General features: G+C 40.2%; 3 protein-coding genes across 5 annotated transcripts; all 3 read left to right on the forward strand.

Annotated features, from left to right (window-relative positions):
- Window positions 1–115: 115 nt before the first annotated feature.
- cct4 (chaperonin containing TCP1, subunit 4 (delta)) lies at window positions 116–6,017 on the forward strand. The gene is made up of 13 exons (XM_047364356.1): window positions 116–391; window positions 1,542–1,594; window positions 1,679–1,768; window positions 1,856–1,964; window positions 2,068–2,332; window positions 2,419–2,551; window positions 3,407–3,546; window positions 3,644–3,740; window positions 4,042–4,152; window positions 4,685–4,815; window positions 5,196–5,430; window positions 5,628–5,741; window positions 5,871–6,017. The coding sequence occupies exons 1-13, from the start codon at window positions 274–276 to the stop codon at window positions 5,883–5,885; spliced, it is 1,611 nt and encodes a 536-aa protein (XP_047220312.1). The 5' UTR covers window positions 116–273; the 3' UTR covers window positions 5,886–6,017.
- A 1,014-nt stretch (window positions 6,018–7,031) lies between these two features.
- Window positions 7,032–13,079, forward strand: fam161a (FAM161 centrosomal protein A). Of its 3 annotated transcripts, none has more exons than XM_047365274.1 (7): window positions 7,037–7,359; window positions 8,156–8,424; window positions 9,050–10,267; window positions 10,493–10,660; window positions 10,839–10,938; window positions 12,375–12,511; window positions 12,639–13,079. In XM_047365274.1, the coding sequence occupies exons 1-7, from the start codon at window positions 7,204–7,206 to the stop codon at window positions 12,931–12,933; spliced, it is 2,343 nt and encodes a 780-aa protein (XP_047221230.1). In that variant the 5' UTR covers window positions 7,037–7,203; the 3' UTR covers window positions 12,934–13,079. The 3 variants fall into 3 exon arrangements, with proteins under 3 accessions (XP_047221232.1, XP_047221230.1, XP_047221231.1); XM_047365275.1 differs by lacking the exon at window positions 7,037–7,359 and adding an exon at window positions 7,857–7,874; XM_047365276.1 differs by lacking the exon at window positions 12,639–13,079 and having other exon boundaries at window positions 7,032–7,359; window positions 11,674–12,510.
- A 1,117-nt stretch (window positions 13,080–14,196) lies between these two features.
- Window positions 14,197–27,855, forward strand: xpo1a (exportin 1 (CRM1 homolog, yeast) a). The gene is made up of 25 exons (XM_047365272.1): window positions 14,197–14,757; window positions 15,329–15,462; window positions 16,131–16,232; window positions 16,643–16,715; window positions 16,882–16,943; window positions 17,043–17,087; window positions 17,179–17,360; window positions 17,906–17,954; window positions 18,045–18,164; window positions 18,390–18,518; window positions 18,640–18,798; window positions 19,514–19,696; window positions 19,834–19,972; window positions 20,164–20,345; window positions 20,457–20,613; window positions 20,705–20,868; window positions 20,977–21,111; window positions 21,197–21,380; window positions 21,474–21,580; window positions 22,740–22,934; window positions 23,028–23,196; window positions 23,964–24,098; window positions 24,271–24,430; window positions 24,879–24,975; window positions 27,064–27,855. Exons 2-25 carry the CDS (start codon window positions 15,337–15,339, stop codon window positions 27,208–27,210), a joined length of 3,201 nt encoding a protein of 1,066 aa, XP_047221228.1. The 5' UTR covers window positions 14,197–14,757; window positions 15,329–15,336; the 3' UTR covers window positions 27,211–27,855.
- Window positions 27,856–27,923: the final 68 nt, after the last annotated feature.

A 27,923-nucleotide genomic window follows, 5' to 3' on the forward strand; every position in this document is an offset into this window, starting at 1 on the left:
GAGTAAAATCATATAACTACAAAAAAAATATTATTTCAAACTATTTCTCGACACGTGCTGCCTGAAACGTCATCTGCATGCGCCGGGGAGTTGACAGCCGGGTCCTTCTTCTCTCTGCAGCAGTCGGTGGCTCTGGAAGTTTCTGACGGGGACCGGGGAACACGCCTTAATCTAAGTCCATCCGAGGCCGAACCGCTCGGTTTCAGCCACGGGCCCTCATCCATTGCTCCCTAAAATCCTCCATTAACATTTACCATCGTATATAAAAAGCAAATGCCCGCAGCCATGGCGGTACCGAAAACGTCAAGCGGAGGCAACAACAAAGGAGGGGCGTATGTGGACCGCGACAAGCCGGCCCAGATCCGCTACAGCAACATTTCTGCTGCCAAAGGTAGGCTGAAATGCTAAACATGTGTTTGGACCTGCTGGTAATGTTCGGATCATGCCTCAGCTCTGCTCGGTTAGGATGGGCCGGACTAGGCACCGTTATTTTCGGTCAAACAGAAGCTTCCTCCGGGCCTGAAATAGAAGTTCTCCATGTTGAAGTGAAGTAGCTCTTCAGCATCAATGTGCATGGAGTTAAACATGAGTCTGGAAGCCTGTAGAGATTTCTAACAGATGGGTTTTAGGATGGTGCTGATGTTCATGACTCAACACAATCACATCTCTTTAGCTGCAGGACTATGGTGCATCCTATAGAAGGCCAGGAATAAGCCACAAATGTCATTATGAAGATGAGCTTAAAAGATTAAGTGTGATTTTTATATATATATATATATATATATATATATATATGTGTGTGTGTAAACATAATTTTGTTAGCTTAAAGTTGCATGATTTTTTTTTATATATGGCAAAGATGAATTTAGTTTGCCATCTTTGTAGCTGTGGCAAAGCAGGATTGACACCATCAATAATGCTCATAACATCAATCATTTAAAATTTCTTAATCACTCTTCATAAAACCGAAAATGCAGCACAAAGTGCATTACAGAAACCAAGTAAATATAATGTTACAACAAAAAAGCCTCTTTCTCCACCCCTGATCACCCATTCAAGTACCAAGTCACACCTCAGATGGCAACTAATGTAATGCAATCATAACCAGATATGACCAGAGCCCACGAGGAACCAGGAGATCAAACCATTACTACTCCATTCAGAGTTCAAATATGGCTCAGGAGTTTTGGCAGTAGACACCTTAGGAGGAAAAAGGAATGTCTCAAATGGACTTAGATTTGCACAATTTACTACAAAGATGCAGTTCTTAAATCCAGCCTGTAAACGTCTGGTTTTAGATTCTGGGTGGTTAAATATCTTCATGTTTCTAATGTTTACCATCACAAACAGCCACTGTGCACTTTGACCTTCTTTTAGTTGGAGCATTTTATCATCCTGAGACATTCTTGATGTCAAACTATCTACTGTTGCTGTTGTTCAACCACTCACCCTACAGTCCTGGCAAACATTTCTCAGTATTTTCTTTTAAAGAGCACATTTTTCTCGGTTGTTGCTGTTTCTGACTCTGTTCTGATTGACAGCTGTTGCAGACGCCATCAGAACAAGTCTGGGACCTAAAGGAATGGACAAGATGGTTAGTGGGAACATGTTTTCTTTGGGCTTCCTTTACCTAGTGTCCTTATTTAAACAGGTCCATTAAACTAAGGCTTTGTTTCAGATCCAGGATGAGAAAGGTGACGTGACCATCACCAATGATGGAGCCACCATCCTAAAGCAGATGCAGGTGCTGCACCCTGCTGCCAAAATGGTGAGACGGATACAATTTTCACGATGTGACAGATGAATTTCCTGTTTGCGAGGGTTATCCATGAGCTGATTCCAATGTGTGTGTCAGCTGGTGGAACTGTCCAAAGCCCAGGACATCGAAGCTGGTGACGGCACCACCTCTGTGGTGGTGATTGCTGGAGCGCTGCTGGATGCCTGTTCCAAACTGTTGCAGAAAGGTTAGAACTGCAGAACAATGATAGACAACAGTTATTAACTCATTGGGGTTTTTTCGTTACTTGTAGTTATAACTGGATTGCTTTCTGCTGTCTGATTGGACAGGTATCCACCCCACCATCATTTCTGAGTCGTTCCAGAAGGCCGTGGATAAGGGCGTGGAGGTGCTTACTGCCATGAGCCGTCCAATGGAGCTGAGCGACCGTGAGACGCTCCTCAACAGCGCCACCACGTCGCTATGCTCCAAGGTGGTATCACAGTACTCCAGCCTGCTGGCCCCCATGAGCGTGGATGCAGTCATGCGAGTCATCGACCCGGCCACTGCCACCAGTGTGGACCTGCAGGACATTAAGATCATCAAGAAGCTTGGGTGAGTTTCTTGTCTGTGAATGTTCTTCTTTTCTTATAAAAACAGTCATTTTGTCAGTCTTAGTATTGTGAATATTATCTTCCCAGAGGGACCATTGATGACTGTGAGCTGGTGGACGGGCTGGTCCTCACTCAGAGGGTGGCCAACACTGGTGTGACCCGGGTGGAGAAGGCTAAAATTGGTCTTATCCAGTTCTGTCTGTCCCCTCCCAAAACGGATGTGAGTCAGCTGATTAAAATAATTCCTCTTTTAGAGATGCATCAATCACCTGACTAGGGATTACAATTGACATATTTTCCCATGATTGGCTCTGACTGGTGATTGGCTCTGACTGGTGATTGGCTCTGACTGGTAGAAAAATCTTTCTGTTCTGTCCTTTTCGTTCAATAAAAAACAAAGAGACGTTTACCCTTTCAGTCTATAATCACAGCAACCAACAAGATGTACCTTGATGTACTTTTTAGTTGAATGTAAATATGATTAAGGTTAGAAGCACACGGTCTACATTTGTGTCTTGTTTAGATTTTGGGTTAAAGGAAATCAGAATGTGTCAAAATTGGAATCAGAACATCAAAGCAAAACGAATCGGAACCGGCCAAAAAAGCCTGATCGGTGCATCTCTACTGTCTTTTTTTCTTTTTCAGTGCTTTATGTTTAGATTTTCTTATTGCTGTAAAGAAACAGTTTTGACTATTTGGGTTTCTCCTCTTCCACAGAATGGGGCTGTTACTTTTTAATGTTTGGTGTTTTTCTTTTTAGTAGTGATTCTTCAAGAATTGGCAAAATTGCACAAAAATCAGTTTAGGCTTGGCCTGCACATGGTAGACAAATAAATCTCAAGACTAAAAATGTTTTCCTTTTTTTTGTTATACAGTTGACGCATCAAATGCAATAATTTTCTCACAAATACTATAATTAGAAACATTGTCATGTGTGCAGCAAACTTTCAGATCACTTTTTCTTCCTTATTTTAAAACTTCTCTTTAAACATCTAACAAAAAAAATTCCTGAGGTGTTCCTGTTCCCACCTCACCTGTTTGGTTTTGTTTTCCCCCGGTGTCCTTTGGGGTGCAGATGGACAACCAGATCGTGGTTTCAGACTACGCTCAGATGGACCGTGTGCTGCGGGAGGAGCGGGCTTACATCCTTAATTTGGTGAAACAGATCAAGAAAGCCGGCTGCAATGTGCTACTCATCCAGAAGTCCATCCTCAGGTACCGAAGTTAACAGCACGCAGTTGGATCTATGTTGTGATATTTTGTTTGGTTCCTAAACGGGTTCTCACGTTAACTCCAAATGGTCCTGTGACAGAGATGCCCTGAGTGACCTCGCTCTGCACTTCCTCAACAAAATGAAGATCATGGTGGTGAAGGAAATTGAAAGGGAGGAGATTGAGTTCATTTGCAAGGTGGGTCTCCACAGGCTTTACACCTACTGACCTCTGTTGACCTTTTACCAGCTACTGCAGCACTTTCTGTTGTACTTGATAATGCTGATGGTGAAAAGCTAGTTTGGCTTTGTTTTGTTGTATCTTATGGGGTTTAATCACAAAACCTTACTTTGCACTCCATCTAGGTGTTTTGGATCCATTTTGATGTATTACTAACCCGTCTCTATTTTGCTTAGAAAATGCAGTTACCGTAACAATTGTTGAGAATGTATTCTTGCTGAATAAAGCTACTACATAAGTGTCCTTTTTTCTGCTGTAGACTATTGGCACAAAGCCCATCGCCCACATTGACCACTTCATTGCAGAAATGCTTGGCACAGCGGAGCTTGCTGAGGAGGTCAGCCTTGACGGCTCTGGGAAACTGGTCAAGGTATGCTCGCTGAAAAAGGAAGCCGTTGTTGAATGGAAGCCATAAGAAGTCCTGTTTGATGTTGGTCCTGTATGGGAGGCAGGATGTTCTAAGAATGAGACCACAGTAGAACATTTTGGCCTTAATGTAACATGTTTGATGGGAAATTAGCACTACAAATCACCCTGAACACACCATCCCCACACTGAAACATGATCATGGTTGCATGATGCTGTGGGAATGCTGTTTTTCCAGCAGAGAGAGGTTAGCTGATCAGCATTGATGAGATGGATGAGGCCAGATACTTGACAATATTGGAAGTTATTTAGAAGCTGCAAAAGACTTGAGACTAGGCTGGCCGAAAAAAGCCTGAATATAAGTACATGCCACACTTTTCAGATTTGTAAAATGTTTAAAACCATGTTTCATTTTCCCTCTACAATTATGCACTCCTTCGTGTTGCTGTATCACATGAAATTTACAGTTGTAACGTGACAAAAAGAGGTTACAACATTACTTGGACCTAATTAATGCTTCTGATAAACTGTTGCAGATCACAGGCTGCAGCAGTCCAGGGAAGACTGTATGCATTGTGGTTCGGGGATCCAACAAGCTTGTGATTGAGGAGGCTGAACGCTCTATCCATGATGCACTGTGCGTGATTCGCTGCCTGGTCAAGAAGAGGTTGGTCCTATTTTCTTATTTTGATATTTATTTTCTCATTTGTAGTAGAGATAGATCTTCTTTTCACCCTCTGACAAAGGCGCTCCTGCTCTGGTTCCTCCTGCAGGGGCGTAACAAACAGAGGAACAGCACTATAGAAAGCTCACCATTTATTAGCTCCTGGTTGTTTCTGCAACTTGGCTGGAGAGCATTCTCACAAATATGACAAATTAAATCAAATATTTTAATGTATTTTCACCTAAAATCTTTTTTTCCTGAATAAACAGTAAAGTGACAGATTAACTAAGACAAAACAGCATTATATACAACAACATAATCTGGTGTGTCTTGGTTTTGTTGGTGAACTTAGTTGTAGTAATAGTCCTATGTTTGCCCCTCAGGGCTCTGATAGCTGGAGGTGGTGCTCCAGAGATTGAGCTGGCGGTGCGTCTGGCAGAGTACTCGCGCTCCCTGGGTGGCATGGAGGCCTACTGTGTGCGTGCATATGCTGACGCCCTGGAGGTAATCCCCTCAACGCTTGCTGAGAACGCAGGCCTCAATCCCATCTCCACGGTGACGGAGCTCCGCAACAGACATGCACACGGAGACAAGATGGCAGGCATCAACGTCCGCAAGGTTGGCACGTCTTCCTTCACCTTCAGTAAATAAGTAGCCAGCTTTACTGCAGCTCTAGACACGTGTACTACACAGCTAGGAGGTGTTTGTCTCAGTGCTGCAAAAGAGGCATTGGTACTCAGAATGATGTAACTGACATGTTGTCTGTCTGTGTGTCTGTGTGTGTGTGTGTGTGTGTGTGCGCGCGCGTATGATAGGGGGGAATCTCCAACATCCTGGAGGAACTGGTGGTGCAGCCTCTGCTGGTTTCTATCAGTGCTCTAACTCTGGCCACAGAAACAGTCCGCAGTATCCTCAAGATTGATGATGTGGTAAGACATTACAGCCTACATTTAGATTGACTCATTTTTTCCTTTGCCTGTCCTCTGTTAATCTACAGTGTGTGTGGTTTTGCTGAAAAGAATCTATGCAATGCTTACTGAGTTGTATTTGTGTTTCAGGTGAATACCCGATAGGTCTGTCCAGTGATATATCCTGAAGTCGGGTAGTTCTGTGAGGGATCAGAAGACCTTTGACATCTGTCTGCTTAGATTTCCACTATAGTTGTTACTTTGCCTAATTTAAATAAAAAGGCTTGTTTTTGTTGACCCTTCAGTCTTGGTTTCTTGATGTTTTCAACTGCACAAACATGAAAGTTCAGATCCATGCAGAAGGTAACGAATATATTCATTTTAGTTTGATAAATATGATCAACTTTTCATAAACCTCTTAACATGATTATTTTTGATATGATTTTTAGGTCACTTACAGAAATAGCCTAATAATCAAGGAGATAAATTATTAAGTATAAACATTTAAATGTTACAATAAAGGCAATCGAGCATATAACAAATATTACTTAGATGCTGTTTTAGGATAAAGGTGTAAATATTCAAAGGTTTGTTGCTTTTCTTACATTCCAACAGTGACACACACAAACATTGCATTTCACCCTCAACACACTAGACAGTGATGCAAGGAAGAAACTTACCCTAAGCTTAGTAAGCATGTCCACATTTCAAACTAATGGTAAAAGATCAGGATCACATCATTAGGTTTCTAAAACAGACCTTTAAAGTAGAGTAAAAATATCTCAGATTATTTGTGGCAGACATTGTGTTAGTTGTAAAATATATTTGAAATATTGATTTAAAAATGATTGGCTATGGCTTTAATTTGGGAACAGTTTTAAGGAAAAGGTGTTTATTTTAGAACATATACATTTTGTTATCCAGGACCAAAGCATGGTTCCATTCTGCTGAGGACGATAGGTTTCTGGATCATGATCTGGAGCAAATGTATGTATGACGATAAGTTTGACATTTAGAGTAAAGCTGAATATATTGATTTATTTTAAAATTAGAAAAATACTATTCTTAAATAGTATTCTATTTAAGATTCTTAAAAAGTTGCTTATGACTTAACAATTAAAGAAAAGATGCATGCTTCAGAGTAGGTTTGTATATGAAACACATAACGGGGAATATCCTATGCAGAATCTTAAAATACTGTAGTTGTAGGGTAAAAGCAAGAGTCGTATATTAATTATGTCGTGTATGTCTCTTAATAAACGACTCAATATATATTTAAAGGGAAGATTATCTATTTGCGTTAACTCTATTACTTCCGGATTCTTCGTCACTTCCTTTGCAACCAAGCTTCTCCGTTGCTACGCTACATGGATACCGAGTCTGCTTGATTCGTCTTGTTTCATCGTCGACAACTTAATTTATAACATAAACCAATTTAACTGGATTTTTTTTTTTTTCTTCTTTTTAACCAAATTGACCAACCATGGCGAATCCCCACCGTACGAATGTTCTGGTGACTTCGTGTCTGAAAACTCCGGTAGACCCGCACACCAAAGCTCCGTTAGCGTCATATGAACGGGGGAGAGTCCTCCCCTACACGGACACGGGCCACCTGGACAACCGGGACTACGAGAAGGAAGTATGTACGGTGGGAAAATGTGAATGTCATTAACTGCACCAAATGAGGTTGTATTTACCTACTGTTGGCTACGTTTAGGTTACAGGCAGGTAAAGTAGTTGTATGCAGCACACTAAACTAATACTAAACTACTAAATCCACTAAGGTATTACCTAAAAGCTCTGATTATTGCCTTTCAAACTATAATATTAGAAGTAGCTCTCTAATATATTACCTGTCTGATTTAATTGAACATGTTAAGCTGAAATTTTTATGCCAGACTAACGACAACTGAGGCTGAACCTGGTCTGATCTCAGCCGGCAGACTGTAGACAGTGTCACGGAAAACACTTGAGCTCCATAATTTGTTTTCCTGACTATTTTTGGATTTCCGTCTTGGATAGATTACTGGAGGTCACATTCAGTTGATAATCCCCAAACTCTTGTTTGTCCTCTTGACAACAAGTCTGCCTTCTCTCCAAGCAGGCAGCTGATGCTTCATCAGTGTAGTAATGAGACCAGCCACCTGATTAATGGTGGGTATCAGTTGAACTCTTTCTTACTGAACTGCCTTTTTTGTCTTCACCATATGGTCCATGTCTGCCACAGTGGGATAATAGGCTTAGTCCTGTATGAGCCTTAGTGTCACTGAGCATGTCTTCAGTGCTCGAACATTGCAGAGGTAGTTCTTCTGTTTAAAATATGGTTCAATGCATATGGAACAGCAACATAAAAAGCATGCCAAGCTGCTTAAGAGTCTGACTAATAATGACCTGTGATTTGAATGTGAGCTTTTTGTTAACTTCAACGATTTTAGCTGGAGTATGAAGACTTCGGATCGGATTTCTGTCATGAGGACTATCTGGAAAAGGGGGTTCCTCACATGGGGAGTGGCGATAAAGCAGCAGGAGACTGCCTCGACCTGAGTAAAATCTTCTTTTCTAATGAGGAATATTACAGCAAGCTGGAGGAGCTGAAAAAGGCCCACCTGCACACTATGGCTGAGCTGGAAAGCATGTATCAACAAAAGCTGCAGCTCAAGTCCATGGAGCCCTTAGATATGGCAACGCTGGAGCTAGGGAACAGGTGGGTGGCTTTTGCTCAAGGTTAAGACTCAAACTATATCACGACAGTCACAGTATCTGTTCTTTCATGTTTTTAACATTTTTAGACCGCTTCATATGGACAAAAAGCAAAAATTCGAATACTTTTTTGGTAGACTGTGGCTTCTATAACAAAACATTTTAAAAAAAGTCACAAAATGTCTACTTTTTCACAAGTTTTCATAATGTTCTGATCCTGATGAAATGTGTGTGTGGATATATATATATATATATATATATCTTGTATTTTTAGTATGTGTGTATGTCCGCTGTGTTCCTTGATCTTCATGATCCTGGTACAACAATACAATAACAAAAAGTATATAAAAGTCAAAGGATTATACATTTTCTTGCTGGGCAAGTATAGGTGAATACTATACAATATTGAATTTTCTGCTGCCCTGCCCTACCATGGTAATTATATTTTATATATATGTATATATATATAGTTTATCATTGACTTGTTCTTTTTGGCACAGTTGTAAGAAGCTTGATTTATTTGTTGAAGTGACCTAAGTTGTGAAATGCAAAACTGCAGATAGAAAACCTGAAAAATATGAGACCCACATGCTTTGCTGTACTGAAATGCCTTTTTGTTTTTCGGTCAGGATGCCCTGGCCAAATATAAGCCCTGCAGCTTCACATCATCATTTGAGAAAGTCACACTCCGCTGTTGAACTCAGGCGGGGCTCTGGCCAGTCAGACTCATCCGACGAGAATGAAGCTGGCAGCAACAATGTGGAAAAAGGTCTCCTGTTCTCTCCTAAAGAGTACATCAGTAATATGTGGAAGGACTTCAAGGTGTCCCCCAACAATCGTCACATGTCCTCCTCCTCTCTGCACAGTATTCCTGGAGACCAGAGGAGACTGAGGAAAAGGAGGGAGAAACGAGAGCATGGAGAGCAGGAACACTGGAAACCCAAAGTGACTGTTCCAAAACCCTTCCATATGATGCTGCGTGAAGCTGAGAAGCAGAAGCATTGCATAAAGACACGCTCTGAGGTTGAACTGGAGAATGCAGAGCTGAGAAGACAGCTAGAGGAGCTGACAGAATGCCAGAAGCAGTTTCGTGCCAGTCCTGTACCTGCACATGTCCACCTTCCAGTTTATGAAGAGCTGCGGGAGCGGAATGAGGAGCGCCGGAGAACCATGCGAGAACGAGAGGTGCACCATCTTCGAACTGTTCAAAAGCCTTTCAGCTTCCTGGAGAGGGAGAGATTAAAGAAAGAACAGAAACAGCTACATCAGCAACAGGAATCTGACCAGGACAAAGTGAAACCTTTCAAAGCGAAGCCTGTTCCAAAATCTGTGTATGCAGCTGCATCAGGGGAGCAGATGAAGGAGGAACAGTTGTATCGCTCTATCAAGATACAGTTGAGGGCCCAAGAGATGCTCCGGAGTGCTTCAGTGCCTCCCAGCATGCTCACACGAAGTCTCAGTGATCGGAAGAAGACCAAAGATGGCAGCGCTGCAGCTGGAAGAGATGATAGCTTTTCCCACAAGCCTCAGATAAACAAAGAGGTGCCTGATTTCAATGCCAGTTACAGACACTTCCAGAAGCAGCTGGAGAAAAGAAAGGATGTGAAGCCTACAACCGCATGTGAACCATTTGAACTGAAGACGTCCCAGATCTCTTCACACAGGGAGCGCATCCTGGCAGACATCGAGAAGGACCGTAGCAGCCCTCGGATGCTGCGATGGCCTTACATCAACTCTGGATCAGCACGGACCCCCAACTCAAGCCTCTGTTCGTCCCTCTCAGGAAGTCTGGAGCTACTTCCTGCCAAATTTACAGGCACAACAAAAAAGCGTCATGAAGCTGTGAGGTACCATATTAGAACCCCAAAGGCTTCTACTATTGTAGTTGAAATAGTCAGAGCCTCTGAACCCACATGTCCTGTTTAGCCATAGTGACCTGAGCAGAAGCCCCCTGTGTTTGAGGAACCTGCTCCAGCACCCACAGTCTTGTCTTAAAACAGCAACCTGCCCTCCCCTGCCAAAGTTATCTTCTTCAAACCTTCCTCCATCTGTGACCGCAATTATTTTTGTAGAAAGGCACTGGAACAGAGGAAAAGGGCTGAAGAAGAGGAGGAGCGTTACAGGGAAAAGCAGAGGGAGAGGGAAAAGAAGCTGCAGAGGATGGTTTTAAAACGTGCCCAAGCAAATGACCCTCATCTTGCTCTTTCACAGACGCACAAGAGCAAACTGAAAGAGTTCAGGTGCACACAGTTGTTTTATTAGTTTGCTTTTACCTTTGCTTAAACATTACCTATAGTCTGAAATGACCTTAAGATGGACTGTACGTTATGGATTATGGTCCAATGCTTAGAGGGAGTTAGTTTCCCCTGTACTTTAGATAACAATGTCACTGTGCAGATGCATTTTTATTTTCTACAGGAAACAAGACCTTCAGCGCAAGAAGGAATACAAGCAGGAGATCAGAGAGATGCGGGAGAGAGTGAAAGGAAGGCCACTGCTGTTGGAGCAGGTTACTCAGGTCAATGTCAGCACATAACAAAAACATGTATATTTTCTGTATCAGCATGCATGTGGGGTGTACTCTTATAATACTACTTATATTAAGATAAAGGCTTGTTTCAGTTTCAATAATGGCAATATGTTTCCAAAAATATATTTAGTAAATAATAAAGTAGAGTGCCTCAGAAGTACAGTCCAATTCCAATCAAATGCTCTACACAATAATTTGGAGTTAAAATACATATTTTTATTTTCAGTAGGTTATTTTCAGCATTCGTAGGTACCACTGAAGATGTGAGCTCCCTCTATTGGCACAAGTAATAAATGTTAGCTTTATTTATTTCATTTTGTTCAATTTCAACAAAGCAGACGCAGGAAACAGAAAACATGAATTAAAGTTTCTAACAGGAAATAACAAATGTATCTGTGAAACAAAAGCAGGTGTTCAAAAGGCTACAATTTTTTAATCAAAAATCATTTTTTTAAATTCCAAAATCATCATTACCCATGTCCACATCTACACACACACACACACACAAATATATACACACAGCAGAAATAATGGCCGCCAACAATATGGGAGATGTTAAGGAGAGTGCTATGCAGCAGCCACTGTTGTCACCAGAAGAGCCTTTGGTGGTGGTAGTGTTAGGGTGTGGGCAGGTGTGTCTAGTCAACTCAGAAATGTGACAAGCCCATGGTACCTGAATAGCATCAATAATCTAGTCATTGTGCCCCTGCATTAACAACACAGGCCTAATTTTATCTTCATGGACGACAATGCTCCAGCTCATCGAGGTGGCATCACTAGGGAACAGCCGCTGGAGACTGGGAGTACCCTGCACTTTCTCCAGACCTGAACACTATAGAAAACCTATAGGATCAACTGAGTCTACGTCTAGGGTCTTGTAACCCTGAGAGCTGCCTTTCAAGAAGAGTGGGATGCCTCGCCTCAGCAGACAATTAGTCAACTTGTGACCAGCATCAGATGTCGTCGTGAAGCTGTAATTGATGCTCAAGAGCACATGACACGTTATTGAGAGATTGACATTTTGTTGTTGTGGTATACCCACCACTGTTGTTGCCTTTGGTTTTATTAAATTGTTTGCGATGAGAAAAATCACCAATACATGCTTCTACTTAAACGCCCTGCTTTCATGATATAATATCACTGTAGTGTGAACTTTTTATGTTTTCCATAAATTTTACCTGAAAGCCACATATCACTAACATACATACATATATATATATATATATATATGTATGTATGTTACTGTTCTAATGAGATGAGATAAGTTATCCTTGTTCTGCTGTGCTGTTTTTTTGACAGTGATTCTGTAGATGGAATAGTAATAGAAAAATATTAGACATTAAAAAGTGATCTTTCTCTAAAAAACAACTTTAATTAATAAGTGATTAATTAATTTCTCTTTCTTAACCCTTGTATGGTGACAGAGGAATGCTAAACAAGCAGCAGAGAAGCATTACATCGAAACCCTGCGTGGATATGATGTGACTGAGGACTTTATTAGCAGCAAGGCAGACAATTCAGCATCTGAGCGAAAAACCTCCACACCCAGTGACATTCAGAGGTAAATCTGTGGCACTTGTTGTGTACAGCGAAAATAAACCAACTCATTCCTTAATAATGGCTAAGAAGAGAAAAATAAAATTGTTGTTAGCATCATCTCTCTGCTGTTTGTTTTTGTCGTTTATTAGTGACCAGGAGAATGCAGAATATAAAACTGTCCACTGCAAAAAAGTCTTCCTGGATGATGAAGACATTCATTTTGATGTTGAGAATGAAGAAGAAAGAGACGGGCAGGATAGTTATAAGGCCTCACTGAACCACCTCGAGAATGAAAACGCCAGTGGTCACCTCACAGAACATGATTGCCATGGTGATGATCCACATTATTCTGACGAAAGTTACCACTACTCCGACGATCATGAGAATTTCTCAGAAGACAGTGAGCACGATGTTGATGTTAAACAGCAGGAATCGGTAGACTGACGACATCAAAAGGCATCATCAAATATGAGGCATAGACAAATGTTCTTGTTCAAGAGCTCTGTAATAGATTTTAAGTTGTAATTGTGAACCTGTGTGAAATGGAAAAACAAAAAATGAACATTAAATCTACTGTAATGATTACTGACTATTTCTGAAATCTCTTGTTTAAATGATCATAAATCTTAATCTCGGTTGGACAATTGTCATGTATAAAAGGTTTGAAACAATACTGTCATGTTAGATACATGTCACAGCTATACATCATATGTATTGTATACACTTTGTGACTTGTAACTTACAAAAAAATCCATCCATCCATTGTCTATGTCTGCTTATCATGGCAGGTGCTTTAGGGTAGTTATGGTGTCCATCACAGGGCAATTACTAACACACACACACACACACATTCCTAACAGTGATTTAGAGAGACCAAATAACCTCTCAGGCATATTTTTGGACTTTGGGAGGAAGCTGGAGTACCTGGAGAGAACCCATGCATGTATGGAAACCGATCAGGAAAACACTCACTGGTCCTTGCACTCTGTTAATAGCCTCTCAGGTCAATAAACTTCGCTATAGAGCAGCTGATTTCAGATAATGAAAAGTCTGCCAAACATGAATCATGATCTCACTACTGATTTTTATAACTTTGACTTTTATAATTAAGGAAATACAAATTTTAACTCAATGTTATGTCGTAGTTTTTTAGGTATTGATTTCCTGCGAATAGCAGTGGATTTCATCCATTGCTATTTGCTGTTTATGACATTTCAAACATTCGAAAAATATATTCTTGAATAAAACGTGCTGAGTGACAAAATTACTATAATTTACAACTTTTTCCAGAATGTGAGCATATAAAATCATGTCTTAATAGCTGATTATAGTATATTTGGTTTGAACCATCACATACTAAGGGCATGCTTTTTGATTTTGGATCATATGCACATTTATTATACAGTACTGTGGAAAAAAAGGACAAATGAATTCGACTGCGGCAGATCTACGAGTGGGAAAAATTAGCTCACCTCCTTCCCTTCTTGGTGAGCTCTTTATCATGTCGGTCCATTTAAAGAAAATACGCGCAACAGAGGCTGCTCCAAAAAACTCCGCCTATCCTATAACAGCTGTGACGTCAATAGCGAAATAACCAACTGCGTGGTTAATGGGCGGGTACATGATCCAAATTTTACGCGGCGGGCCGAAAGACCGAGAATGAATAGCCCGGTCTCAACCGGTTCTAACCGGTCTGCTGTTGGAAGCATGAGCTTAGAGGAAGAGCCCTTTTCTACGACCTAAAACATCTCTGCTGTCGTACAATGTGTAAATAGGATCAGAAATAAAAGTAGACTACTTCACTTCGTGATTATGACTCGGAATATCGCTTCAATTGTGACTCCGTGAATTTGTTGCTGTTAGCTTAGCTAAACGATTTGTTAGCCAGTAGACTTAAATCATCAATGACTTTTCCATTAGCAGGCAAAGTAGCTGTTTGCAATCGGACGTAGTTACCAATAGCTGAAAACAGGCATCTTTTTCACAGTGACTTAGGAAAAGAAAGAGCATGCGATAGTGGTAGTTTTAAAGTAAGTTGAAGTATACTGCGGAAAGCCATTTTTAACTTGGCGTTAATTGCTTTGTGTCATCTACGGAAGCTAACGTTAGCATTTAGCTAGCAGATGCTAACTGTAATGTAGCATCAGTATATGCAATGAGATAACGCTTCATACTTTACGAGGTGTTGAGACGCTTAGCATTCGGTGTTCAGTTAAAGAGAATCCAGTAACAACACTAGTTTTACGACAAGTGGACTACACATACCAGGTGAGTAAATCCAGTGCATCGTTCAGCTACACATTTAAGTTGGCATGGGCTAATATTAGCATTCGCGAGTTTCAGAATAAAACTTTTTAACTTATTTCTTGCTCTGCCGTGATAATAAGAAACTCTAATGATACCTGGCTAATATTTAAACGACCCCTTTTCCATTTTAAGCAAACTTATTATGCCATAAAACACGTCTATGAGATTGGTTTTCTTAAATGACTTTCCATGTTGCTATTCTGCCAGGCGGGCGCGCTGTTTTCCATTAAACGATCTAATTTATTTAACTAGCTGTCAAAATGTGTCAGAAGAGCTCAGTGCTTTAGGCGCTCAGCCCCCAGCACATTTTGTCAGTCACAAAGCTGAAACTTTTACCCTTTTGGCTCACGTTTAATTGAATTTGCTTTTGAAATGCAACATGTTCTTTTTAAGAGTTGGAAAGTTGCTAAAAGCTTAACATTACTATTCTAAAGTCCGTGTGTGTATATATATATATATATATTTGTATATATATATATATATATATATATATTTATAAAATCTCTAACCTAGTTTTTCCTTATCTCGACAGGTTTCTCTATGCCAGCAGAAATGACAATGTTGGCCGATCATCCAGCCAGACAGCTGCTGGACTTCAATCAGAAACTGGACATCAACCTGTTAGACACTGTTGTCAACTCTATGTACCATGACATTGGTAACCAGGTGAGGCCCATGTTTTTTTATGTGCTTTACCTTTGTGTTGCTGGAATAACAGGCTTTTCTTATCGTCTGGAAAAGTATGGAATTAGATTTTTCTATTTTCTGTATTATGAAATAGTAAATGGGCGTGTGAGAAAATATTTCTCCCATTGTTTTAAAATTATAACCTTCCTTCTTTGTGTCTATTCTTTTTTGTCGGTGTGTAACTCCTTCCTTCCCTCCTTATCTTGAATGCTTCCTTGTCTCTTGCCTCCTTGTGTCTATCCTTCCCTTCTCACCTCTGTCTTTCCTGTGTTTTTGTTAATTTCCTTGTGTCCTTGGTTTCTTCCTTCCTCTCGTGTCCATCTCCTTTCCTTTACCTCTGTGCTTCCTTGATAGTGTCCCACCTTGTGTCAAGATAAGAATCTGTTCTAGAGATGCATCAATAATACCTTTCCGGGCTGACACCAATTTCTGTTATCGAAAATGTTGTAAATTTTTAATTTTAATGCATTTAATGAATAGAAAAATCAGATTTTTTTTACCCTGAATTTGACTTGGTGATAAATGACCAGAGCATATCAATAGACAGTTTTGATATCTGGCCAACAGATTAGTGCATGTAATCTAAATAAATAAATATTCTTTGTATGTAAAGTGTTTTTCATGTGTCTTTTTTTTTTTTTTTGTAGCAAAGAGTGGCTCAAGAAGTGCTAACAAACCTGAAGGATCATCCTGATGCTTGGACAAGGGTTGACACCATCCTTGAATTCTCTCAAAATATGAAAACTAAAGTATGGACCTAACGTGCATGGCTGTGGTTTGACAGTAATTATATGGTTATCAGTTTTTCCTGCCCAGTGTAAAAATGGGAAGTTTTCATTATGCTAATTGTCAGTGCTTTGTATTGGCTTATATCAGCAGGTATCTGCAACATTGATGCCATTTTTATTTTAGTCTTTTGTGCGATATGCTCTGCATTTGCTTAATTCCCTCAGTTCTGCATTTGTTATAATGTCTTAAGATGATATATTTGATAGTAAATTAAAAATAGATGCAATAAAGGTGATAATTGTGTACAGATTTTACTTTCTAAACATTTTAAGGAATAATAATCTGTACTCTGTTACCTAAAATCGACAAGACTTTGGTTAATCATTTGCCAGAACTGGTTTAAAGTAATATCTCTGTCATTTTCTTTCAGTATTATGCACTGCAGATCTTGGAGGCGGTCATCAAAACACGCTGGAAGATTCTCCCAAGAAATCAATGTGATGGTAAATTTTGCTTTTGGTGTTGAATAGATGAAATTTTATGCACTATGATGGGCTTGTTCTCCTGTGTCTGATTTTTGTCTAGATCTCAGAGCAGGTTAGGTCTCTGGTTTCTGGCCAGTGGTATTTGTCTGGTTATGGATCTTCTAATAAAATGTGACTTTTTCAGGAATCAAAAAGTATGTTGTTGGGTTGATTATCAAAACGTCTTCTGATCCTGCAAACATGGAGGTAAAGTTGTCATCACTCTAAGATCTTGGACTTTTACACACAAAACAAGTCAGTATTTCTCTCAATATTAATTCTACAATTTTTATATTTGTTTTGCAGAAAGAGGGGGTGTATATTTCAAAGCTCAACATGATCCTTGTACAGGTAGTCAATTGAGTTTCACTCGTCTAAAGACGACAACTGACAAACTTGGGATGTTAATGACATTAAATCGTTATTTTGTTGGTCAACTTAGATCTTGAAGCAAGAATGGCCCAAACACTGGCCCACCTTCATCAGTGATATAGTGGGTGCCAGTCGGACCAGCGAGAGCCTCTGTCAGAACAACATGATCATCCTGAAACTCCTCAGTGAAGAGGTGTTTGACTTCTCCAGCGGCCAGATGACACAAGTGAAGGCCAAGCACCTCAAAGACAGGTTACTTCATTTAAAGTGAACAGTTCTTTAAAGACTGTGGCCTTCTATTCAGGAACAAAACTGATGAATGTTTTTCTACATTGTCACTCTACTAGTCAGTTCAGTGAATTTACTTAGAGTTTAGCTCTGTAGGCCAATGAATGCTCCTAAAGCTTACACATTAACTCTTGAGGAGGGGTCTGCAACTCCTGTCCTTGAGTTCCACTGTCTTGTAGCTTCTAGATACATCCATGCTCTAACGCCTGAATCAGAAGGCTGAACCACATCCTGGCCTGGTCATTAACCACTCATTGGATGCAGAGGTGTATCTAACAGTGTCAGGACAATGGGACTCGAGGACTGGAGTTGCAGACCCCTGCTCTTGAGGAAATGAGCATTATAAACCACAACAACCAGGGTGATAAATAAAGCTGATGACAAAATTTTGCTTTATCCTCATTTAGTGGAGAAGCAAATATAAGTGGAGTTACTCCAACTTTTGGACACCTCACATAATACTGCACTAATCCTTTTGTCACCAAGAATGTCTTTTCTGTATCTTTTAGCATGTGCAACGAGTTTTCTCAAATCTTCCAGCTGTGCCAGTTTGTAATGGTAAGGTTGTCAGAAGTCTGGAGGCATTTCAGGATTTTCCATTATTTCATTCACAATCAACACTTGTGTCCACCGTTGTTTTCTGTGTAGGAAAACTCTCAAAATGCTCCGCTGGTCCACGCCACTCTGGAGACTCTTCTGCGTTTTCTAAATTGGATTCCTTTAGGATACATCTTTGAGACAAAACTCATCAGTACGCTGGTCTACAAGGTAGAACTGCCAACACAAATGAGAGAATACAAACAGAAGTTTTTACAGACCTGAAGTTCTGGATAATGACAACATTTCAGTGTACAAACATGACCAACCTGAGACGGAAAAAAACAATAATTGTATCTGACTATCTTTAGGAGAGTAGTTGAAGACAGTGTTGGTGGTACTGTGGATCAGGTGTTCTATCTCTGAACGACTCCTTTTTCTTCTGTCTTTCTTCAGTTCCTGAATGTGCCCATGTTTCGCAATGTGACCCTAAAATGTCTGACAGAGATTGCTGGAGTGAGTGTCAACCAGTATGAGGAGCAGTTTGTCAACTTGTTCACCCTCACCATGTGCCAGCTTAAAGAGGTTAGTTGCTTTGTGCAAGTGTCCACTATTCATTAGAAAATCTTTCCTGATCCAGCATAGTAGCTGTTTTCTGACGTTTTGAGTTAAAATGAAAGTGAAACTTGTGCTTTTGTTTGATTAGATGCTGCCACTGAATACTAACATCAAAGTAGCATACTCCAACGGGAAAGATGATGAGCAGAATTTCATCCAGAATCTGAGTCTGTTTCTCTGCACGTTCCTCAAAGAACACGGGCAGCTGATTGAGAAAAGACCCAATCTGCGTGAGACACTCATGGAGGTAGGAACAGTCAATCCTTTCAGTTATTCCTCCTCCCTCTTTTTAAAAAAAACCAAAAAAAAACAATGTCAGGTTATGATTTAAATTGGTTCCACTGTATTGTACATGACAGGAGAAATCTCTCTCTGCTAATTGGTGGCAAACGTTCAGGCTGCAGTTTTAATTTTAGTAGTTTATTTGTTGCTCTTTTTGTCCAGATTTTTCACAGGCTACCAGTTCTGTGAGTCAGTCTGTTTGCAGAAATAAAAAGTTAGATGTGCTGAGGAGGACTGAAGCAGCAGCCCATACAGCGAATTCATCAATAAAAAATGTGAATGAAAAGGTTGAAAATGAGTTTTTCTCTTATAAGTATTAAATAGTATGAAAATTATCCCAAAAACAAGGGGAGTGGGGATCAAGTAAACACTAAAATAAAAAACCAAAAAACGAAATATTCCACTATAGGGACAGAACAAGTATTACAGTTTGTGAACCCGATACTTTTGCATCATTCCAACGAATGGAATGTAAATATCTGCAATGTCAAACATACTGTACATATAACTTGTATAGAACTTTCTTTTTCGTACTTTAAAAACGGGCTAAAAAGGGCGTGGTGGTGCAGGGGTAAAGCATGCGACCCGTGTACGGAGGCCTTAGTCCTCGATGCAGGCTGTTGCTGGTAGTGTTGAATTTAAAAATTTTTTACCCAAATCTTTCCACTTCTGATCTTCAGGCCCTGCACTACATGCTGCTGGTGTCAGAGGTAGAAGAGACGGAGATCTTTAAGATCTGTCTTGAGTACTGGAACCACTTGGCAGCAGAACTGTACAGAGAGAGCCCCTTCTCCACCTCAAGTACTCCTCTACTGTCTGATGTTCCACCTCGACGACATCTCTACCTGCCTGTACTGTCCCAGGTGAAGCACCTTGTCAAAGCAGAGGTTAACCTTCTGCAGCTGTGTGTATAATGGCATGCATTAAACGGGTTGACAGGAAACTTGAACCAATCAGAGGCAGTCATCTATTGCTTACATGGATCCGAATCCTCTTGCAGGTGCGTTTGCTGATGGTGAGCCGCATGGCCAAACCAGAGGAGGTGCTGGTGGTGGAGAATGACCAGGGTGAGGTTGTCAGAGAGTTCATGAAGGATACAGATGCCATCAATTTGTACAAGAATATGAGGGAAACTCTTGGTGAGTCATTAGATGTTTGTTAGACAATAAACATCTTTGTAAGTCTTTATCTCATAGTACACAGGTTTACATTACTGATGGTATTATTTTAGCTTTCTATTAGAATTAACAGTGTCTGCATCCTGTCACACAGTGCTACTGGTTTGTCACATTGTGATAATATGTTCCCGTCTCTCTCTGAATCCCTACAGTGTATCTGACACATCTGGACTATGCAGACACTGAGCGAATCATGACAGAGAAGCTGCACAACCAGGTGAACGGCACAGAGTGGTCATGGAGGAACCTGAACATGCTCTGCTGGGCCATCGGCTCTATAAGCGGGGCAATGCACGAGGAGGATGAAAAAAGGTTTCTGGTTACTGTCATTAAGGTGGGATACAGTACAGCATCTCAGTTTATTAAGTAAATGCTGCATAATATCTTTACTAGTTGACATGGCCTATATGTGCTCACTTGTGTTAACTTGGTGTGATTTGTGCAGGACCTGCTTGGCTTGTGTGAGCAGAAAAGAGGTAAAGATAATAAGGCTATAATAGCGTCCAACATCATGTACATCGTGGGTCAGTATCCTCGTTTCCTCCGAGCTCACTGGAAGTTCCTCAAGACTGTCGTCAACAAGCTGTTTGAGTTTATGCACGGTGAGAGCATTTATTATTACATTCAAAAGTGTGAGGAGTACATGATTAAATCTGTGTGAATGAGGTTTGTTATTGTACTTTATCACTGCAGAGACCCATGATGGTGTGCAGGATATGGCGTGTGACACGTTCATCAAGATTGCTCAGAAGTGCCGCCGTCATTTTGTTCAGGTTCAGGTGGGCGAGGTAATGCCCTTCATTGATGAGATCCTCAACAACATCAACACAATCATCTGTGACCTGCAGCCTCAGCAGGTCAGTCTGGTCACACGGCACTTTATGACAGCGGTGTACTTAAAAACATACAGGAGTTTTTAAGTGTAATCTGCAGTTTAACTATATCTTCCTTTGCTTTGTCTGCAGGTCCATACGTTTTATGAGGCCGTGGGTTACATGATCGGAGCTCAGACAGACCAGGCAGTTCAAGAGCTTTTAATAGAGAAGTACATGCTGCTTCCTAATCAGGTTTGGGACAGCATAATCCAGCAAGCCACCAAGGTAAGGACAACAGCAGGAAATGATTTTTTATTTGCAGAACTGTGTGTGTAGGTGCTGAATCTAAAATCTGGCCCCTGTGCTGCAGAATGTAGACATTCTGAAGGACGCCGAGACGGTGCGCCAACTTGGCAGTATCTTGAAGACCAACGTCCGAGCCTGTAAAGCTGTCGGTCATCCTTTTGTCGTCCAGCTGGGTCGAATCTACCTGGACATGCTCAACGTCTACAAATGTCTTAGTGAAAACATTTCCTCGGCCGTCCAGACCAATGGTCAGCTGGCTTCACTAAAATTTGTGCTCATGGTCTCTAGTATTTGTTCCATTTGATAATGGACATTCAAGCAGCTTGTTTTTATCCGTGTAGGCGAGATGGTGACAAAGCAGCCTTTGATTAGGAGTATGAGGACCGTAAAGAGGGAGACGCTCAAGCTGATTTCAGGCTGGGTCAGTCGCTCCAATGACCCTCAGATGGTGAGGATGCCTTTTGTTTTTATTTATTCTTTGCTACGACGTAGTTTAAAAAGATGAGCATTGTTCTAAATGTTCAACCCAAACTTGTTTGCCTCCAAGAACACAGATGGTGTAACAAAAGAAAAGCTGTACTTTTAGCAGGAAAAAACAAAGCCTGCCGATAGTGGGTAGCTTCAGCTTCTGGATGTGGCGTGCATTCACAGTTAGGTTAAAAAAGTTTAAAATACTAAAGATTAAAAACTTGAAATATTTGTATTCCCAAAAAGGGAACTTTAAAACTTTGTTCCCATTCATACCTTGAAAGGCTTCATGTGCAAGTCTCCTTGTTGAGTTCGGGAATGCCTGGAACATCACACCACAGTGCAATCAGGGGCTTGTTAGGTACCTGGCAGGAATGTTAAAACGCAGCGTATATGCGGGGTTAGAGAGAGAGAGATGGAGTGAGTTGATGCACACAAAGAGTTAAGACAGGCTATGAGGAGAAAATACAAGAAGGACACTTGTGTTTATTGTGAGGGGTTCCTGAGAGAAGCCAGGGCCCATCATGGCAAGATGAGGCTTTAGGGTTGGATCCAGACATTCTAAACTAGGTATTTTTTATTTGCATTATTTTTGCCAACAGATTTAAAGAAGTTGACGTGGTGATTTTTAAGAAGGCAAAATGAAACGGTTTATTAGAGCCTTTTGGGTTTGGTCCCCAATGATGCATGATGCCTCACCTGCATATCTGTTTCAGTTGCAACATAAATCATAAACAGATAATTTATTAGGTGTGATGGTAAGAGGTTTATTTGCTTAAATATGATTTGTTGAAACTAGTGCTGTGACTTTTAACATAATATAAATAATTTAATAGCAGGGAAAGAAAAGGAATTATAATTAACGCATTTAATTGCACCGTGGAATTTAACACACAGGCCAGTTGGCCTACTGGGTCAGATAGGTAAATATTATGGGTTTAACGGTACAAATATCTGTGCAGAAAATATCCGGTACGGTCCAGTCGGTTCAGTATGCACATGTACCAGACAAATACAGCATTGTTTTCTACTTGAACACTTGCAGAAATAACTCTTATTTGTATTTAAATCAATGGGATATTTGACTCTTGGAACAGAAAAAAGCACTAAAGATTTGTATGTGTTGGTCTGTGGTCCAGGTGGCAGAGAACTTTGTGCCCCCCCTGCTGGAGGCAGTGCTCATTGACTACCAGAGGAACGTCCCGGCTGCAAGGGAACCTGAGGTCCTCAGCACCATGGCAACAATTGTGAACAAGTTGGGAGTTCATATCACTGGCGAAATCCCGAAGATCTTTGATGCCGTCTTCGAGTGCACTTTAAACATGATCAACAAGGTGTTTATACTGGATGGTGAAATACTCTGATCACAGTACTGCTGGAAACGGTACTGAGCCCAGTTTTGTTTTGGTTCTCTCCTGCCCTATTAGGACTTTGAAGAGTTTCCAGAGCACCGAACCCATTTCTTCTACCTGCTTCAAGCTGCCACCTCCCAGTGCTTCCCAGCCTTTCTGGCCATTGCACCAGCCCAGTTTAAACTGATTCTGGACTCCATCATCTGGGCCTTCAAGCATACTATGAGGAATGTGGCTGACACAGGTATGATCTGGGATCAGCTTGGATAACTTCAGCTGCCAGATAACTTCGAATTGAATAAATCAGGGGTGTCCAAACTTTTTCTTACATGGGCCAAACAATATAATAAAAAATAAAGAAACTAAAATCACACAAATTATATTGTGATGTTTTACCAGCTGAACAATAAAGTAAGCAATCAATATTGTATTTAGTCAGATTTTTTGTAGGACAGGAATTTATAAATAATTATCAAAACTTGAAAAGGGTTTTTGCATGTTTACCTTTTTTTCATAAAAAAAAAAAAATCATCCGGTTTGCAGATTCTATTGGACTTTCATTTAACTTTTATTCTAATATCAGCAATAAGAATGGGATTTGGGTCACTATTTCTTTTCAAATGACTGCTGTATTTATTGAAGATGATCAATGTAATTGAATCCTATTTACAATGAAACTAAAGAGAATGCAAAAAATTGCCATTGAAGGATTTTAATTTGTCAGCAGTAATTTTGCACTAATTAAAAATAAAAAGTCTCCATCTGGATCAGCTGCCAGAGCTGCACAAAAATAGTCAAATCAGACAAATGCCCCATGTCCTACTTTGGACTCCCCTGTAATAAATGAGTAAACGAAGGGTTAATACCTCCATACTTTTACTGGCTTCTTATCATTTAATCAAATTGTTCCTCTGTAAATGATGATGATTAAAAGATATTTCTGCATTGAGGTTTTTATTAATGTTTAGCATTGTCAGATGGAAGGTAATGTTGCCTGCTGTTCGTCTCCAGGCCTGCAGATCCTCTACACACTCCTCCAGAATGTGTCTGCAGAAGAGGCAGCAGCACAGAGCTTCTATCAGACATACTTCTGTGATATCTTGCAGCATATCTTCTCTGTGGTCACTGATACATCTCACACTGCAGGTAATGAGGCTGACCCTGAGATATGTTGAACTTTCTAATGGCTCTCAGTCAAAAATGTTTTCTTTGAGTCACTTATATAAATCTATTACCCCAGTTCATTCCATATGATTTAAGAGTGGGTTTGGTTTTAATGTTTTTCTGTAACAACCGAGCCTCTCCTGCCTGCCTGTAGGTCTGACCATGCACGCCACCATCTTGGCCTACATGTTTAATTTAGTGGAAGAAGGGAAGGTCAGTGTTGCTCTGAGCACCACCAACCCTACCAACAACCAACAGCATGTTCAGGAGTACATCGCCAACCTGCTGAAGATGGCCTTCCCTCATTTACAAGAGTAAGAATTTCATTTGTCATAATTTGGCTGGTCATTGAGATGTGGAATGTTAAACTGACAATAGGAAAGTGAATGATAGTTGTATTTTCATTCTAACTGTACCAGCTTCAGCACATCCAACAAGTTGCAATTTTTTGACATTTGAAAACCTTCATTTTGAATTGATTCTTTTGTTTTTCACATTTTCCCTGTGAAGTTAAAGAAAGAGGTTTACCGTCAGATTTGGGCTTTTCATATAAAGAATTAGAAATTAAATATTCACTTCTGCTATTTCATTTTGATCAACAATATAACTGCCTTCACTATTGCAATATGGTCCCAGTAGTTTGGAGTTGAGATAAGTAGATATGCCCACATAAAAAGTATCAGAGACAACATGTGGCATTTGTTGCAGATTTGTGATGAATATAATTGTTAAATTGAACCTGATCAAATATTTTGTGTGCAGTGCTCAGGTGAAGGTGTTTGTAACAGGTCTGTTCAGCCTGAATCAGGACATCCCAGCCTTCAAAGAGCACCTAAGGGACTTCCTTGTGCAGATCAAGGTCAGTGACTAAGGACTGCAAAGGTTTTCATACATCTTGAACTTTTGCGGATTTTATCCTGTTAAAACTAGAAACTGATATTTTATCAGGGTTTTGTGATAGACCTACTTAAAGCATCACATCATTGTAAAATGGAGGGAAAATTATGTTTTTTAATATTCCTAATGGTTAAAAATCTTAAATGTGTGATATGGCATGTTTTCCACCCCCTTTTCCTCATTGACCACTAAGTGAAATGCACAGAAACCAATGAGTCAACTAGTTGGTAATCAGAGTCCACTTGTGTTTAATAAATCTCAGTATAAATGCAGCTGTTCTGTTTCTTCCCTTTGTTGGAGAACATTATTGAACAAACGGCATCATGAAGACTAAGGAACATAGCAGACAGGTCAGGGAGGAAGTTATGAGGAAGGTTTGCACACCTCACAGAGCTCTGTTAAAGAGTATGGCACTACTGCTACAAACCGACCAAGACATGGTCATATAGATTTAAAATAATTTAAACATGCCATCCCTGAAAGTGAAACATGGTGGTGGCAACGTCATGCTCAGGTGATGCTTGTCTTTATTAGAGACTAGGAGGCTTCTAGGGAAAAATGATGACTGTAAACACAGAATAATCCTGTGACAGAACTAGGAATAGGCTTGTAGCTGAGGTGAACATTCACCTTCCAGCAGGACAGCAATCCTAAACAAACAGCCAGATCTACAATGGAACAGCGTTGATCGAAGCATATTCTTGTTAGTGGTTCAGTCAAAATCCAGAACCAAATAACATTTTACACAAATCTGTGGCAAGAGTTGCAAATTGATGCTCCCCGTCTCATTTTATTTAGATTGTGCTAGTTTGTACAGAAGAATGGGCCAGAATGTCAGCCAGTAAAGACCCATCTCAAAAGACCTCCAGCTGTAAATGTGGTGAAAGGATATTTGTGGAAGTACTGATTCAAGGGGGCAGAATAACAATGCATGACACACTTTTCACATTTCTATTTTTACAAACAAAAAAATTAAAGCCATAATAATTTTCTTTTGACTACAGTTATTCACTTCTGTGTTGGTCTGTTACATAAAATCCCAATAAAACACTAGTGGCTGTCATGTGACAAAATGTGGAAAGGCCTAAAGTGGACATCCTAAAAGGTGATTAATTGGTGTTGTGGATGTTTTAGTGTTAACAGACGTTTTTATAGAAGCCAACCTGTTTCACAGCCAGGGTACCACTTGTTTGACCCACCAAGGCTTAAACTGGAGCCCAGTAAAACTGAGGGCTACAGCACTTATCTCAAAAGTGAGTACACCCCTCACATTTTTCTTAATATTTTATCGTATCTTTTCATGGGACAACAATGAAGATATGATACTTGAATGTAAAGTAGTCAGTGTACAGCTTGTATAAAAGTGTAACTCAAAATAACACACAGCCATTAATGTCTAAACTTCTGGCAACAAAAGTGATTTTTACTCCCCAAGTGAAAATGTCCAAATTGTTCCCAAAGTGTCCATTTGTTTGGACGCCAGCTCTGCCTCGACTCTCTTGGGCATGGAGTCCAGCACCTTTACCTTCAGTTTCTTTATCAAGGCAGAGGTCGTCTTGTTTGGGGTCGTTATCATGTTGGAATACTGCCCAGCGGTCCAGTTTCATGCTCTGCTTCAGTATGTCACATCACATGTTGGCATTTGTGCTTCTCTTAATGAACTGTAGCTCCCTACATCTAACAGCACTCATGCCACAGCCATGACACTCCCACCACCATGCTTGACTGTAGGCAATGTAGTCTTTGTTCTTCTCACCTGGTTTCCACCACATGTACTCCCATGAGAAGTTATAATAAATTTATGTTTTAAAAGCAGATATGTTTTAGATTATTATTAAAAAGCTCTTCTTAGATGCCAGTAACATGTTTATTTTGAGTTGAAACTAAAATCCAGTTGGAAACATTTGAAAGATTCTGAACACAGAAATGTATTATGCGAGTGTTAAAATTGTAATAAAGGAAAACTGTTATGGGATTTCCGTGGCTTTGCTCTTGTGATATAAAAGCCGAGTATGAGAAGTGATGATCTTCATCTCTTGTGGTCATACAGGAGTTTGCTGGTGAGGACACGACGGATCTCTTCCTGGAGGAAAGGGAAGCAGCTCTCCGCCAAGCCCAGGAGGAGAAACACAAGCTGCAGATGTCTGTCCCCGGCATTCTTAACCCCCACGAGCTGCCAGAAGAGATGTGCGATTAAAGCAACTGCAGCAGCAAGCATAGGATGCTTCTTCTTTATGAATGGTTTTCTTTTCAAGTGTTTGTATTTGAAATTGTTTGGAAAGAGAATTTGGGGTGATGGGAAGGACCCTGGCACTCGGTTGTATGTCGACCAAATCAATGTTTATATGTAAATGAGAACCACCTTAAGGTTTGGTGTTATTTTTTTCTTTACAAACTTATTTTATACAAGGGTTTTGTGTGTAACATGCTGTCATTTGTTAATTTGTTATTAAAGCTTCATTTGGCATCACGGTTCTTTTACATCTGCTTGAAGTTTCAAAATTAAAGGTTTGTTTTAATCCCTCCTCATCTCACTTGTTTCAACTCCTGCTCTTTGTTAATATGTAAAATATAATGTTGAAACATTTGCCATGTTAATGTGAAAGATTGCTTGGTTTCAAAAGTGCTCTGTGCACTGAATAGGATGAATGTGATGCTCAAGGATCGTTTAGTCCTAGTTTTGTTTTTTTCCAACGTGATCTTTTTTGGTTTTGTTTCTGGCTCTGTCCCTAAATGGGTTGGAGCTTTACTTCTGCTACTGGATGTACCTGAAGGCTGTGTGTAGAACATCCTGTTTGTAAACCTTTCCAAGTACAATATAAAGTTGGCTATTTTTACAAAACATCTGTATGGCTGTTCTTCAAAGTCTAGATGGCAGTTTGATGTATTTTTGAATCATCCAGTGCAGGT

Source organism: Girardinichthys multiradiatus, chromosome 5 (genome assembly GCF_021462225.1).
Source record: "Girardinichthys multiradiatus isolate DD_20200921_A chromosome 5, DD_fGirMul_XY1, whole genome shotgun sequence".
Lineage (NCBI taxonomy): Eukaryota > Metazoa > Chordata > Actinopteri > Cyprinodontiformes > Goodeidae > Girardinichthys > Girardinichthys multiradiatus.